The 15,970-nt window shown below is 47.9% G+C and overlaps 1 protein-coding gene across 3 annotated transcripts in view; it reads left to right on the top strand.

Annotated features, from left to right (window-relative positions):
• Positions 1-15,970, top strand: part of ACVR1B (activin A receptor type 1B) — a 32,899-nt gene that overhangs the window by 12,412 nt on the left and 4,517 nt on the right. The window contains exons 2-9 of one of the 3 annotated variants that reach the window (XM_074374844.1): positions 3,422-3,661; positions 4,453-4,701; positions 7,584-7,814; positions 9,039-9,161; positions 10,348-10,515; positions 11,730-11,886; positions 13,075-13,199; positions 15,645-15,775. In XM_074374844.1, the coding sequence (XP_074230945.1) occupies positions 3,422-3,661; positions 4,453-4,701; positions 7,584-7,814; positions 9,039-9,161; positions 10,348-10,515; positions 11,730-11,886; positions 13,075-13,199; positions 15,645-15,775 (1,424 nt within the window). Of the gene's footprint in view, positions 1-3,421; positions 3,703-4,452; positions 4,702-7,583; positions 7,815-9,038; positions 9,162-10,347; positions 10,516-11,729; positions 11,887-13,074; positions 13,200-15,644; positions 15,776-15,970 lie in introns of those variants that run through there. The other 2 variants (XM_074374843.1, XM_045523518.2) reach the window with 2 other exon arrangements.

The raw sequence follows: 15,970 nt of genomic DNA, 5'->3' as shown, positions 1-15,970 counted from the left end.
TATGACGTAACTCTTTGGTCATGGAACTCGGAGAGTTTTAGGTGTGTGTTGTTTATGTACACGTGTGAAGGCTGATTTAACCTGATGAGTCAATATGAACCACATCACAAAGGGCTGTTATCATTAGTCCAGATTTAATTTTTTAAGAAATCAAAGTTAGATTTGTGATTTAGTGTCCTAGTAAAGTTTAGTAAATTCAGATGTTTTTATAATTTTATTGTCACTTTGTTTCAATGGAAAAATGAATAGCAACAGAAGACAATTTGAAGACTAGTCTGTCTTTAAAGTTCAGGAAAAGGTATATGAAATTAAAGTAGAACTTCCCTGTGTTGGATCAGTGATCCAAACAGTATGAATTTAAAAACATACCAGATTCAGATTTCAGCTGGAGGATTTTAGAGGTCATCTGGTTCAGTCCCTTCTTCCTGGTTAATCGTGAGGTAATCGAGATTCAGGAAGGTTAAATGACTTGCCCAAAACCACTCAGCTGGTTACTGGCAGAGCTAAGAGTCAAATAGCAGTTTCTTGCTGTGGTCTTGCTGTAACTTGGCACTTCCTAATTAGTTGTTAAAGAGACACATTGTGCGCGTGTGTGTTTACTTGAGTTTTACATTGAAAAGAGGGATTAAAATTGAGGGGTTGAAATTTATTCAGCATCTGTTTGCTAAACATTTTTAAAATCTACCATTGCGTGTGATTCTTACATAGTCCTATGAAGTAATTATTAACAGTCCCACTTTACAGATTAGGAAACCAGGCTGCAGGAAGATTACTAACTTGCTCAAGGTCATGTGACTGACTAGCACTGGTATTTGAGCCTTGGGTCTGTGTGACCTGTTCCTGCCATGATACCCTGCTGTGGCTCTGGTGATGGTAACCGAAACCTTCTCTGGGGTGTGGGCAGTTGTGATGGTTATCTCAAAAATACCTCTTTTGCAGACTTCTCACCCACTCTGTAAAAGTATAGACATACACAGACGTGTGCAGAGAGTGTCCTTCTGGGAGAACCCACAGCCCTTAGCAGATGTGGGCTAATCTTCATACCATCTCTGTAGCATAGATGGCTTTTTCTGGTTGGGTGGCCGAGCCCAGAGAAATTCAGGGACTTGCCCAGCCCCTTATCACAAAGCCGCATGGCCCCGCTCCCAGTTCCGTTCTTTGGCCCGTCTAGCATAGATTTCACCACTTTTGTTCTTTCCTGTCTTGCACCAAGATTGTTTAAGTACTTCCCAAAAATAATGAGCCACGTGTGGGTGTGCTCATTCTCCAGAATGAATCACTGTGAAAGAGGCCGTGAACCAGTGCAGGGAGAGTGAGGATCTGGGCTCGGAGGCTCCCGGGTCCCCTGGCTGTTAATTGACGGGCTCTGAAGTGAGCTTCTTTTCAGAAGGCGGCTGTGGGTCTGGCCCGCGCGTCCCACTGTGCTCAGAATAGCCCTCTGGGAGTTGTTCGTTTTCCCTCCTTGCTTCCCGGAATAGCCCCGAGGCTGTTCTCGGTACTGGACGTCAGGGCCGGTGTACTGAGAGGTGTGCTCGCCACGGGACCCCTTTTGTGCCTGAATGTCCCCACTGTCACGGAGAGGAATGGGTGTCAGCGGCGTTCCTGGATGAGTAGTCAGGACTTCAACCTCAGTCAAAGAGATTTGGGTCGAGTGTTCTGAGAGCTGCAGAAGTAAATTTGAGTTAGCAGGAGGAATGAAAAGAGAGGGCAAATAAGGTTATTTGGGAGGAAAAAAATGAGGAGGTTCCTTAGTCTTTCCTTGTGTCCAAAGGGTTGGAATTGAAATTTAGGAGGAATTTACTTTTATAATTGGGATGCTAGTCTAAAGGGTACCTGCTTTAAACTTCCTGCCTTTAAAATGTAACACTACCCAAGCTCTTCAGCAGGTAGCTGCGTGTTTTGGAATTTCTCCCAGAAGAAAGGGCTCTGATCGAACGTGAAAAACTCCCACAGGCCATGTGGTGAAGATTCGTGCTGTCCAGTTACCTGTCCGTGCTCGCCCTCCCTGGCTTATGGAAAGCCTCCTTATGGAAGGAGGGGCTGGACCCTGAGATATTTAGAATGTGTCTTTAGATTTGAAAAGCCAAGAGATGCCTTCAGTGTTTTGGAGGAAGAGACAAAGATAGACTGTTAACAGCCCAAAGGGGTGAGTTACCACGGGCTAGTTTTTCATAGGACTGGTCATAAATGTCTCTTCTCTGGGGGCCATAGTTTGAATATGTTCCCTGTCAGTATCTGGATAGTGTTCACTTAGTGTCCAGTCAGGGACTCGGTGGGCCTGTCACCGCCATCTCCTGTTGGGTGAGTGCTTCGTTCAGCACCGAAAGTCCCATCCTCAGTGTTCTCGTGGCTCAGGCCACCCTCCGGCCCATCCAAGGGGTCAGGGCTGGGTTAGGCTGGTGGGAGACAGTGCTGGGGAGAACCAACTGCTGCTGTCTGTGCTATTCTTGTTGGTCGGATAAATAAAGGAGTTCAGATTCCAGGGCTGCTGAACCGGCTTCCAGAGGCACCAGATTCATTTACAGTAATTTCCTGTCAACAGTGCACATTTAGGGATAATACATACCCAGCCAGACTCATTAGTCCCAGAGGTGATTGCGTACACTACCTACTTGAAAAAAGTCTATGTATTATACTTTTTAAAGTGACATCCAGGGGCCTTTCAGAGTGGGTTAGATTTATTGAGCACATTTGATGCATTAGCTCGTTTAACCCTCACAATGACTGAATGAGGTTGGCACTAATATTATCTTCTTTGGAGGGTGTTCTTTTTGCCTCTCATGAGAGGGGCACCTGCTGGGGAATGAAACGGAGAGGTGGATGTTGGACAAGTGCAGGGAAGCTTTTCAAAGGAAGTGACGTTTAAGCTGAATTTTAAAGAACTTGCAAGAATTAGCCAGGGGGATAAAGCACTGCAGCAAAAGCCTGCGTGAGAGCATGCACACTGCGTTCAGGAAACTGTGGGCATGTCTGGTGTGGAGAAAGATGGGGTTGGTGGCCCCATGGAGCCCTGGGTGGTGTTGGATGGAGTATCCGGGGGAGGATCCTCTGGTCTCCACAGAGAAGGGGCTTTCCTCTCGTCCTCAGGCTTCTAAATTTACAGGAAAACCTCTTTCCCAGCCACAAAACAATTTTTAATAAGTCTAAGGCAAAATTAAAAGGGTAGTTTCTGTTTCTTGTAGGCACAAACTAGAGCACTTAGAGGAAAATGATGGGTCCCTGAGAGCCTTGTTTGTGGGCTGAATAGACAGGTGGAAAGTTTGGGCCCCCATTGATGATACCACCTTTTTGGCCCCATCTCTATACAAGCGCCTTATTTTGGAACATCAGGAATGCTGAGGGGTTGTATTCTAAGTCTGGAGAAGGACCTAGGGTAATATCTCACCATTAATGTCAATGTCCACTCCCAAATTTCCTGCAGCTCTGCTGTGTGCATGCACCAGCTGCCTACAGACCAACTACACGTGTGAGACAGATGGGGCCTGCATGGTTTCCATTTTCAATCTGGATGGGATGGAGCACCACGTGCGCACCTGCATCCCCAAAGTGGAGCTGGTCCCCGCTGGGAAGCCCTTCTACTGCCTGAGCTCCGAGGATCTGCGCAACACGCACTGCTGCTACACCGACTTCTGCAACAAGATCGACCTGAGGGTGCCCAGCGGTGAGTGGACACCCTTGTTGGACTATTGGCTCATCGTGGAGGTAGGGCACCCCTGTCGTTTCATCCTTCTCTACTCTGCCCCAATCCCTTTGTTTGGTGATAGGTAAAGGTACCTTTTTGATGCCCCCCCACGAGGTGACATGGGATGGGATTCCTCCCAAGTCCAGTTTGTTTATGTCAAGGATGAGGGAGACATTGTCCAGTGGGTCGCAGACACAAAAGCTGCGTTTGGGGTGTGGCTGAGCAGCTGTCGCAGCCAGGGAAGAGCCAGGCAGGGGTCCCCGCGGGAGGGTCTGGGGCTGATCCCGAAGGGGGCAGCCCCATAGTGGTGAGAGGGGAGCTTCTGACGTGATGGTGACGGCAAAATGGGAAGAGGAACTAGAACTGGGAAAGAAGGACGGTAATCAAGGCCTGAAAGTATTCTGTACCACCCTTCGCAAATCTGCCATTTAGGAGGTGTGACTGGGGAAGTCAGAGGAGAAGGGGCCGTACTTGAAGAGGCCATCACACACGTGGGAGAGTAGAATCCGGCTTGTGCCTGTGGCGCTGCGGTGGGAACAGCACCACGAAGTGCTGAGAAATTATGAAGCAGGTTATGGGTTTGACAGTTGAAAAGGGCTCCTTCACTAGAGAGATTTGCATTTGAGAGCATCCAGGCAGACACTAGCCAGTCAGACCTGCAAGGTCAAAGACACCTTGAATACAGAGGGAGGAGCTGGGGGTCAGCGAGGCTGCAGCGTTCCCTTGTTTTTACTCTCTCTTCTTCCCCTCTCCTCTCTCACCTGACCCAGGTCACCTCAAGGAGCCCGAGCACCCCTCCATGTGGGGCCCCGTGGAGCTGGTGGGCATTATTGCTGGCCCGGTGTTCCTCCTGTTTCTCATCATCGTCATTGTTTTCCTTGTCATTAACTATCATCAGCGCGTCTATCACAACCGCCAGAGGCTGGACATGGAGGACCCCTCGTGTGAGATGTGTCTCTCCAAAGACAAGACGCTCCAGGACCTCGTCTACGACCTCTCCACGTCAGGGTCTGGCTCAGGTACTGCCTCCTTCAGGCCTCGTGTCTGTTGTTAGCCTTCATCCCTGTCTCCCAGCAGGATGGAGCCTGCAGGAGGAAGGCTGGCCATTTGGTTTCATGATTCCCCTTCTTTTGGAGTCTGACACGTAGTAAGATAAGGTAATGGATTCACAGAAAATCTTTCCTTCTCTGGAATTCCAAAGGTCAGGTGCAGAACCCTCCATTCTACAATCCTTGCTCTCTCTGAGTCTTGTAACCGTACAGCTATTAAAATTCACCTGGTTCCACCTGAGCAGTGGCGTGCTCAGTTTCAGGGCCCCTTTGGAGAAACAGGAGTGTGCCGGGTTCCTGTGAGGTGGTGGCAGCTAATCATTGATCTGCGAGCAACCGCAAAGGGAGTTTAAGGACACAGAGTAAACCCGAGAGCCAGGGCTGGGTGAATCATTGACCTGCACCAGTTGCCCGGGGGTTTTCTGGTGGCGGTTAAAATGAAGGCAACTGGGCCTTCCAGCGTGCCATCAGCACCACTTCCGGGGCTGCCTGTTGGTACTGAGTCTTTCTTAGGTGGCGGAATTGAACAAAACACTGGACCTTGATGTGAGACTAGAATTTAGGATAAAGGGAGTTGGGTCATTCCAGTCTCAGGGTAGAGCTCAGCTGGCTGTTAGGTGTGGCTCTGGCTGCAAGAGGGTCTCTTTATGAAGATAAACAATTAGTGACAGTGAGATTTCTGTTCTTGTAGAAAAAACTCATCCACCAAGGTCATTCTTGCCACTCTAGCCAAAAGAAACAATCGTATTTGTGAGAATTTTGTGTGTGTTTGTGTATGTTTTCTTGCCAGGTGGCAAGACTGTTCTGTAGGGAAATTATGCCATCAGTCATGGCCAGACATCCCTCCTTGAGCACAGGAATACTTTGAGCTCTGACATCTCCTGAATTTCCGTGGTTTTGCCTTTATTAAGCTCTGCAGTAGAGAGTGCCAAAATGATGGATATATTTAAAAGCTGCATATTTTTAGGAAGAGAGCAAATATATGGCTCGTTCTTTGCTGAAAGAGGGTAGGGCAGTGGTTAGAACTGACTGGCTCTGTGACTTGACTTGCTGCCAGAGGAGGGTAACTCAGATTTTTCAGAGTCTTTTTTAAGGTCAGGACTAGCTGAGACTAGGGAAGGCCCAGGGCAGTTGCCTAGTCATCTGGAGTAATGTGATTAATGACTCGTTCTCTCTGGATGGTTTCATCCATTCTTAATTCAGAATATGCAGAGTTTCCAAGGTGTTGGGGCTTTAATTCTGTGGACTTGCTGCTTATGTGACTTTCAGTTCACACTAATAAGTGTGAACCCTCTGGGTGATGGAGGGTAAACAAGATGGGAAAGAGGCCAAGCCAGGGTCGGATAGAAGGGGCGGGGACTGTGGGAAGGGTCTTCCAGAGGAGGTCGTGTCTCAAGGGGTCTTGAAGACTGAGTTGGAAGTTTTGAGAGCGGTAAAAGGGCAGGGAACATTCCAGGCCAAGGAAAAAACCTCAAGCAAAAGAAGGACAGAAAGGCGTGAGCGTTCACCAAGTGTTTAGCGACCAATCCTGACACCACCGAGTGTTAGGGACATGTGGTGCCCACACTGGGGGTGGGAGCCAGGGGCCCGGGTGGGAAGCACTCAGGTGCCTGCTTTACCTGGTGAGGTGAGAGGCATCTACCAAAGGTTTTCGTGTGAGACAGTGCATGTCCATGTTTTCCTGTGGAAGGAATTCTGGCGTGATATGGAGGGTGAACTCATTCATTTACCAACCTCCTGATGGGGAGAGTGGGATGAGGTGGGGCTGTGCGTGAGTGTGCAGGGCTGAAGCCCCATGAGGTAGGGTCAGAAAGAGCAGTTGGAAGTCTTCTAAAGAAGGGCTGGAGCAAGGACAGGCATGGAGGGCATGGAGTGGAGGGGGCTAATTTGAGAAACTTTGTGGTGGTTCTATGCTGTTGTAGTTAAAAGCATGAATTTAGGAGTCAGTCCTAGATTTTGATCCCGACCTTGCCATTTACCGCTTGTATGAATGAGAATGAGTTACTTGACCTTCCCCTTTGAGCCTTAGTCGTCTCATTTGTAAAATGGGGATAATAACAGTACCTACCTTTATGGGTGGTTGTGAGGAAATGAGGTAATTTATGCAGTGCCCTTAGCAGGGTGCCCAGTGCACAGTAAGCACACAGTCAGCAACTTAGGGAGTAATAACACAGTTATCTGTTTGGTCAAGGGGAGTGAGGGAGTTAAGAGCCCGTCATGATGGTGTGGGTGACCGGTTAGATAGGGAGACACTCACTGCGTGAGTCAGAGGCAGTAAATGGGTCCTATAAAGACAGTGAAATTAATCTTAGAATAAGCATGAGTAGTCCCGAGTTCTACGTCTGGAGCTCCCTCCCTGGAGCTTCCTCCTGTGTGAACAGAACTTTGATCTTTTTGGAGAGAGGTAGGAACCTTGGGTGCCCCAGCAGTTTGGCTTTCATGGGCCACGCAGCACTGCCCTCTAGTGGCCAATGAGCAGAGCGGCTTCCCCATAAAGCAGATGTGGGTGGATTGGCCCACAAGAAGCTGGCTGAAGAGCTGATAAATCCTGTCAGACATTTACATTCAATCTACCATTCATACTAAATGAGAGGAGAAATTGCTTAGATGAGGACCAGCTAATTGTGTACATTTCCCTTTCTGTGTTCACTCACTGTCAGTGTTGCCCGGCTTAGTCCTCTGGTGGGTTACCTGGACATGGTACAGGGACAGCCGCAGCTTTCTGTGGTCAGTGGACCAGTGTAGAATGGAGGCACTGTGATGAGGGCTTTTCCAGTGTGGCAGTGAGAGTGGGAGTTGCAAAGTTCAGCAAATACACAATGTCAGCTTTCTTTCCATTCTTTTATCCACAGGGTTGCCCCTTTTTGTCCAACGCACAGTGGCCCGAACCATCGTTTTACAGGAGATTATTGGCAAGGGCCGGTTTGGAGAAGTGTGGCGCGGCCGCTGGAGGGGTGGTGATGTGGCCGTGAAAATATTCTCTTCTCGTGAAGAACGGTCTTGGTTCCGGGAAGCAGAGATATACCAGACAGTCATGCTGCGCCATGAAAACATCCTTGGGTTTATTGCCGCTGACAATAAAGGTAAAGGGCTAGGTCTGGATACGGGGTGTCCCTGAGTCAGCAGTTGTCCCAGATGGAGGGGTGACTGGGGAGACTAAAGAGCTGTGGGACAGCACAGCTCTGTTTGCCTTCATAGTTATCCCCCATTGAAAGAGACTCTGAATATAAGACAGTGACTGTCAAACTCTTCTGCTGCGAAAGGTTATACAGAAACCCAGGTTATTAAGCAAGTAAATAAGCAGTTATTAGATAAATAAGATAAACCCTCAGCCTACCTGCTCACTTTCCCTTTGGTGATACTCCCAAACCCACCCCTGGGGTAGTCCCTGTAGGGGCTCCAGTAAATTTACCTTGAAAACAACTGGAATGAAGAAATGCAACTTCAGGCCCTGCCAAGAAAGGCGAGCCCCAGAAAAGCATGTGGTCCTCGCTCTGCGATTGACCAGTGTCATACACACTATTGCAGTGGAGCAGGCCCTGCAGAGCAACAGCCTGCCTCCCGCCAAGGGCTCCCCCGTGGCCTTCAAGTTCAGCTTTTGGTCCTCTTGTAGCTGAGTTTCCTTCTTTCCTCCTCCCTTGCTCTGCTGACTTTGCTTTAGTTTTTGAATCACTCTTGTATGCTCGGGCATGTGCTCATTTGTCAGGACCTCGCTGACTAGCAAAGAGACGAGCAAACTGATGGTTGATTATAGGAAGTAAACAACAGCTGTTCTAGTGAACAGACTTGGGGTGAGACGGGGGTCATGGAGGTCATACCTGAGCTTGATTGAGGAGAAGGTGGCAGGAGCTGGTCAGAAAGAAAAACCAGTGAGAAGGGCACTCTGGAAACGTGCAGAGGTGAAGCGTCCTTGGGAACCTGCAAGTGCCAAAGACGTGGGTGGGGAGGCGGTGGAGGCCAGATTCGGAAGGGCCTTTTTGAGAGGATTGTTTAATTCTGAGTGAGTGAGTAGCTGAAATTTCATTCATTGGTTCAGTAATATTTATTGACTACTGCCTGGATCGTCACATGTAAGAACAAGACACGGTCCCTGCCTTACAGCACCTGGGAAGAGGGGACAGCAGACGCATGGGCAGGTAGCATACTTGAAGTCAAAAAGACTGCAAGGTGATGGCATTTACATTTTAGAAGAGTGTCTCTGGCAGTCATGACACAATTTGCTCCATGGTCCAGTGATTTTTAGAAGTTAGTGCTGATGAAGCCTGTGGACGATGCTAAGTGTTTATTTTTCCTTCCTAAAACAACAGCAGACTGCTCATTCCCCACATTGCTGTGGGGGTTTGTAGTGGCCTCAGCTGCCCCCAAGCTGAAGAGTCTTGGACTTTCATGCAAGGGAAGAAGGGGAAGAGAGCAGTCATTACTCCTCCTGAGTAGGCTGTTCCTTTTTAAAACAGCATCACCTTTTGATAACATTTAAATCTTAGATATGTTTTAAAGGCTCAAAAGATGTCTCCCCTTTTAACTTACTGGCAGGGTCCTCAAGACTTCAGGGCTGATTGAGTGTAAGGGGGTGTGTTTGGTGGACCCCTCATTGGTAATCAAAGAATCCAAGGTTGGTGCTGTTCCAGGAGCCACTCCCTGTGTTGATTCTGGCAGCTTGTGTGAGCAGGATCTGGCTGTTGAAACCCACATCAGGGCCAAGGAAGAGAAAGATCAGACTCCTTTGTTCTTGCCTTTTTAAAATATAGTATAGTGTCCTGGAACTAGGGCCAGCCTGGAATTTGGGAGATCTCAATCCAGTTCCCAATCTTCTTACTGCCAACAGCATAACATAATTAGATTACCAGCTTTTGGTTTTTCTTTTTCTCCCTCTCTTCCTCCCAACCTTCCTTCCCAGTGTACACGGCACCCCCCGCCTTGTACAAGAGTGTAGGCTCGCCACCTTCCGTTGCTCTTCTGGGGTAAGATGACCTCTCTGGAATATTTGGAAGTGTGGTCTTTGTGCATTGGAAAGCATTTTTGGCCTGGAATATGATAATGCATGAAGGAGCTCCTTTCTCCTCTCACAGAGAGCCTGATAAGAGCAGTGAACTTAAATGAAACACGACACATGAGACTAGGGCTGGGCCTGGGCCCTGTTCGAAGGGGCCTGGAGCCCAGAGGCCGACCTGCCTGCAAAGCCTTCCTTCTGGGCGGGGGTGGATGCCGCCAGTCATGGTTTTAATGAGCAAGTCTTGTCAGGATCAGAAGCAGTGTTGAAGTTGAAACAGATGATTTTTGTTCCTTTCCCTAAGCACATGCTTCCTCTTCTTCTGCCTCGCATTTTAAATTTGGTGTAATAAGGGGGCGCTGTTCAGAGTCCTGCAGCCACCTACGAGAAATAAGGGAGCAGGTCTAAGAAAGAAAGGCTGTCCTCTGTCCTTCCTGGAGTCTGAAACTGTAGACAACTGTGGATAGGACAGCGCAGAGGGGTGTCAGGAGGTGTCGGGGGGAGTGTGCGAGGACCCGGATTCGGGGGTCTGACTGGGGTTTGCATCGTACAGACTCTTACTTTCCCACCTTGACCTTTTTGCTGGTGGCTGTGCCTTTCTGGAGCTTCTCTGTGGTTCTCTGCAGATAACGGCACCTGGACACAGCTGTGGCTCGTCTCGGACTATCATGAGCACGGCTCTCTGTTCGATTATCTGAACCGGTACACGGTGACGATTGAGGGGATGATTAAGCTGGCCCTGTCTGCCGCGAGTGGGCTGGCACACCTGCACATGGAGATCGTGGGGACCCAAGGTGAGTGAGCCAGCTGAGGGCTGGTCCCATCCCCAGCGAGCTCCCAGAGCTCCTCACTGAGAAAGCTGGAGCTGGGCCTCAGGAACTGTGGTCTTGTCTGGAAGAGAGGGGTTCGAGGGGAGGGTGTGGCTCAAGTGGTAGAGCACATACTTAGCATGCACGAGGTCCTGGGTTCAATCCCCAGTACCTCCTCTAAAAATAAATAAACCTAATTACCTCCCCCCCCAGCCAAAATAAAATAATTAAATAATACAATAATAAATAAAATATTTTTAAGAAAAAGAAAAAAATGAGGAGAGGTGTTCGAGCTCCATTCGAGCAAGAACAAGAGGGGCCTATGCCTTCAGAGCTCTCCTGGGGGTGCTCTATAGTGGAAATGTTGGTTGGTTGTCCCCGATGGCCTGGTGTGGTTATTGGTTGGGGAGCTGGTGTTAACTGAGTGATCATCTCAGACGCCCAAGGTTGCAGGTAAAGAAAGGAGACTGAGAAGACTAAATAAGCTACTGTACGAGCATCAGCTTTCGGCTTAGTGACCTCACATGCTCCTCACTAGGGGCAGCCTGGGGGATTAGACACTGGGCTCCCCTGAGCTAGGAGGGTCTCCTGGGGGAAAAAGACCTTGAGCGTCCCTACTTGTTGACTGACATCAGCTCTCTGAGAGCTCCTGGCTCTTGGCACAGCGGCACGTTACTCCCTGCTGCCGGCTCAGCCAGGGCACAGCTCTTCTTGCTGTGACAGAAAACCAGCCATGCAAGGTGGACCCTGTTCCTAGGCTCTGCGGTGATAGTAGCCATCCTTACCTCCCTTGTTTGGTTCTGAGAACCTAGTCAGTGCTGGGGCTTTTCTCTGAAGGCCTCAGCAATCCCTCATGGACCGTGTTAGCTCAGGGAAGGCGAGCAGCAGTGCTAATATCATACTGTTAGCTAATACCCAGGGCCTTCTAAGCGCCTGACTTACCTACATTAATGCATTTAATCTTCACAACATTCTCATGAAGTGAGTGCTGGTGTTTAATCTCATTTTATGGATGAGAAGACCAGTATATAGATGGGTTAAGTTGCATTTCCAGGATTACTGGGTTAGTGGGAGGCAAAGCCAGGACTCGAACCCACACAGTCTGGCTGCGGAGTCCTTGCTTTTAATGCTTCTACTGTCTTTCTTTAAAGATCCACATTTGTTTGTTTGTGTGTTTGTTTTTTCTCTCTCTCTTCCAGGGAAGCCTGGAATTGCTCATCGAGACTTAAAGTCAAAGAACATCCTGGTGAAGAAAAATGGCATGTGTGCCATCGCAGACCTGGGCCTGGCTGTCCGTCATGATGCTGTCACCGACACCATTGACATCGCCCCCAACCAGAGGGTGGGAACCAAACGGTAGGGAGGCCTTGGGCCTCTGTCCTTGCCTCACCCGTGTACGGAGTGGCCCACGTGTGCCCTTACCCATCTGCACAGGGATGGGAGGTGTAGTCCTGGCACTCAGACAGCCAGAAGTTGAACTGAAGCCCTGCTCCCCACATTGGAAGGCCACACAGGTTGTATCGAGCAGATGTAAGAGCCAGGAGCACAGCTTCCTAGAACCACATACCCAGAAGTGTTGGTGCATTGGGCGGGGAAGGCAGTGGACGAAGAGAACTGGGAGCAAGATTTGGAGAAGGAACGGGCACCAGGCTTGGCTCGAGGAGAAGGGAAAACATTGTGGTCTGAAGGAGCAGCCTGTACAGGACCCCTGAGGAGGCAGGGGGCGTATTTTTGCTTGGGGTTTAGAGAGCAGATTTGCCAAGCTAGAGCAGAGCTAGTCCAGGATGGAGGTTAGAGGCACCCTGCAGGATCACTTCAGACAGAAGGGAAGTAAGAAGTGAGGAACAGTGGTTACAGCTTGACTTCACGAGTTGGAAATGGAACTTTTCATTGGCTGGAAGAGGAGGTCTGTTTACCTGCTGAGTCTCTGCAAATGTAATTAAAATGGTACTGCTGCTTTTTTCCCTTCCTTTTCACCGGAATGATTGCAGTTACCCAGGCCTCAGAGTGTGGGGTCTGAGGTGATCTGATTTGCCTTCCGGTGGGGAGTGGGGCGTGGCTCGGGCAGTACTAGCGAACTAACTGAGGGGGATGTTGATGACTGCCTAGAATGAGTTTTCACTTCTCTGCACAGGTAAGATAACTGAAGAGGTTCAGACTGAAATTTAAACTCAGCCCATCACTGTGGCTGCATTCAGTAAAGTCCAAGAGCCTAGTAGCAACCAGATATCATGTGCTGTTCCTGCTCTGTGAGGACACATGCCTCTGCCAAGAAATCAAAACATGCTTAAAATAAACCTTGACGGTTGAAAAACAGAGACAGAGATAAGAGTGGCCTAGTATCACCAAACCTGTGCTGTTCACATTTAGATTTGAATCCAAAACTTGGGAGTTTGCAATAACAAGGATTAACCACTTCCTTCTTCCCAAGGGGCTCTCTTGGGGTGATGCTCTCCCACATTCAGGGGGCCCTTGAATCAGCACTTTTGACTCGAGAGAAATCGTCATTTTCTGTGTGTGATCGCGTTTCCTTTGCTGCTGCAGATACATGGCCCCCGAAGTACTGGACGAAACTATCAACATGAAGCACTTCGATTCCTTTAAGTGTGCGGATATCTATGCCCTCGGGCTCGTGTACTGGGAGATTGCTCGAAGATGCAACTCTGGAGGTACCTTTCTTCTTGCATCCTCTTGCTCCTGCCTCCCAGCCCAGCGTGCAGGACCACCCGAGGGTGCTAGTGTATTCCTGCCCCACTTCTTCTCACAGCCTGTCAGAGGCCTAGTGCCAGAGCCCGTGACACTCTGAGTTCTCATCAAAGCGGGTCAGCAGTGGGGCCTGGAGCAGCCTTGCTGAGGGTGTGTGTTTACTCTTGGGACCAGCTTGTTGAATAGTGTTTTATGTTGTGACCATTCCGGAGGCTCATTTAGCTTTTTTTTTTTTTTTTAAACACATTGTCTGTATTGGTCTGTGGAGACTGGGAAAGCCCTGGGCAGGAATAGCACAGGACTAATACAAGGGTCTCCTTTGCACAGGAGGCAGGGTATTCTAACACTGGCTCTCAAGCTCTCTCAGAACATGGTGTCTCATAGGTAAAATAGTAGTGGTAGTTTTGCAGTTTGTGGGAGAAAGCTTACTAATGCATGGAATTTTCTCATGACATGATGAATTTTTTCCTCTGTAGTTTTTTCCTTAACTCTTTGGCTTTTGCAACTGCTCAACCATGTCAGAACCCCATGAAAGGTAGTATCCGATTTAGCAGAAAACATTTTTTTATCATTAGCTTAGTACATCAGAATTTAACAGTGACTTTCCAAGTGTTCTGCCACGTGATCGAGTTCTCGCTACCCTAGAACCCTGCCTTCAGCCACTTGTCTCTGATGTCACAGATTCCAGGTCAGTGGAAGCGAATTAAATTTAATTAATTAATTAAGAAGAGCTGGTGAGCGCTCCCGCAGAGCCCTTTCCTGTGCTGCTGCCTTTCTCCATCTCTGGTGTGTCTTGTAAGATCCAAAGTATGGAGGAGCAGCCAGGTACTTTCCATGGAATTGTACATCTTAAATTTTGATCATTGTATACAGATAAGACAGATCAAGATCAACCTGGCCACACAGGTCTTAAACTGTGAGCAAGTTAATTTTTTCTTTCTCTGTGCTATCTAGAAATTGGGGCTGAGTGCATACTAATAGTACTAATATTTATTCACCACTTGCCATGTATAAACTCATTTAATCTTTACTGCAAAGCTATGAAGTGGGTCCTCTTATTGTCACCATTTTGCAGATGAAGAAAAGGAATCACAGAGAGAATGAGTGATTTGTCCAAGGTCACACAGCTAATGAACTAGGATTGAGACTCTGGCAGACTGAGGCCAGAGTTTAAGCTAACTACTCCTTAGATAATTACCAGGTTCGACTCTATTTAAAAATTTGTCCCATCAGCTCAGGACAGCAGAATTTTTTCTGGAAAAAGTCCTGAGAAAGTTACATTGGATTTTTTAAATTAACTTTTTATTGTGGAAAATATTTCAGTTTGTAGCTCCAAAAGATAAGGACTTCAAAAATATCCTTTTATCACACTTTTAAAAAGGGACAATAATTTTTAATGTCGTTTAATATTAGCCAGCGTCTCCTAATTTGTTTAAAAACAGCTTGTTAAATCAGCGTTCAGATAATATCCACCCACTGCAGCTGATTGATAGACCTCTTAAGTCTCTTATAATCTACCGGTTCCCCCTCCATTGTGTTTTATCTTCAGCATTTTTTTGGTTTGTTTGTTTGTTTGTTCATTTTTTAATTGGAGAATCCAGGTTCTTTGTCCTGTAAGGTTCTCCTGTCTGGATTTCCTGAGTGCCTCTTCGTGGAGTTCACATGTCCTACTGTTTTGTGAATTTCTTATATAAGAGTTACATCTGAAGACTAGAATCATATTCCCCCCTCCCCCCAGATCCTTATGTTACAAGGCACATGTAAATGCAGTTGTCTCTTTTTGTGATGTTAGCAGCCATCGCTGGTCATTGTCTAAATCCAAATTTATTAGAGGTTGGAAAATGCTAATGTTCCAATTCTGTCAGATTTTATGTACTTGCTAGATTTCTTCTTTAAAGAGGAATTTCCCCTAATTGTTTGGTTACCAAGATGTGTAGTTTGAATAGGAAAGGCAGGAAAAATATTTCATTCTTTCCATGTATTTACCATTATTTAAAATAATGAGTTTATTCTGTATCATCCTACAGAAGTGGCTGAGGTTTTGGCTTATTTGTTTTCAGTGTCTTCATGAACTGGTGGACTTAAAATACTTGTTTCCACTGAAGTTATGTTTTCCTGTTGCTTAAATGTTCTCATCCTTGGTCAGTCGGGAGTTTTTCAGGTTGCTGCTTTCTGACATGACTGCAGTAGTCATTGATGGTTTCCTTGTTTTTTGGTGTGAGGAAGATTCCTGGCTAATCTTGGGTGTCTCTGGTCCCATACCTGGAGTTGCCCAAGCTCCGCCGGGAGCCCTCGTTCCTCTTACTGGGAAGCGGTACTTACAGATCACAACATGGGTGTTGTTGCTGGCTTTTGAGTAATCTCTTCCTTCTCTCAGTAACTCCGGTGGGTATTCTCTGTTCTCCCAGGAGTCCACGAAGAATATCAGCTCCCATATTATGACTTAGTGCCCTCTGACCCTTCCATCGAGGAGATGCGGAAGGTCGTGTGTGACCAGAAGCTACGTCCCAACATCCCCAACTGGTGGCAGAGTTATGAGGTAAGGAGCGCCCTCTCTCCTGTGGCTTTCCCACCTGCCTGATTTCTCTACCTTGGAAAAACGTTTCCTGACCATGGGGCCAACCCCCAGGGGCCTCCCTGAGTGTGTCAATTACTACATACTGTTATGTGCTGTTGTGTTACATACGGATCCCCGAGGGACTGCAGCCCTTCTCTTGGACACTGTAGGATCCCC

Source organism: Camelus bactrianus, chromosome 12 (assembly GCF_048773025.1).
Source record: "Camelus bactrianus isolate YW-2024 breed Bactrian camel chromosome 12, ASM4877302v1, whole genome shotgun sequence".
Classification (NCBI taxonomy): Eukaryota; Metazoa; Chordata; class Mammalia; order Artiodactyla; family Camelidae; genus Camelus; species Camelus bactrianus.
The sequence above is the reverse complement of the archived record's forward strand: the minus strand, read 5'-3'. Positions and strand labels throughout refer to the sequence as shown.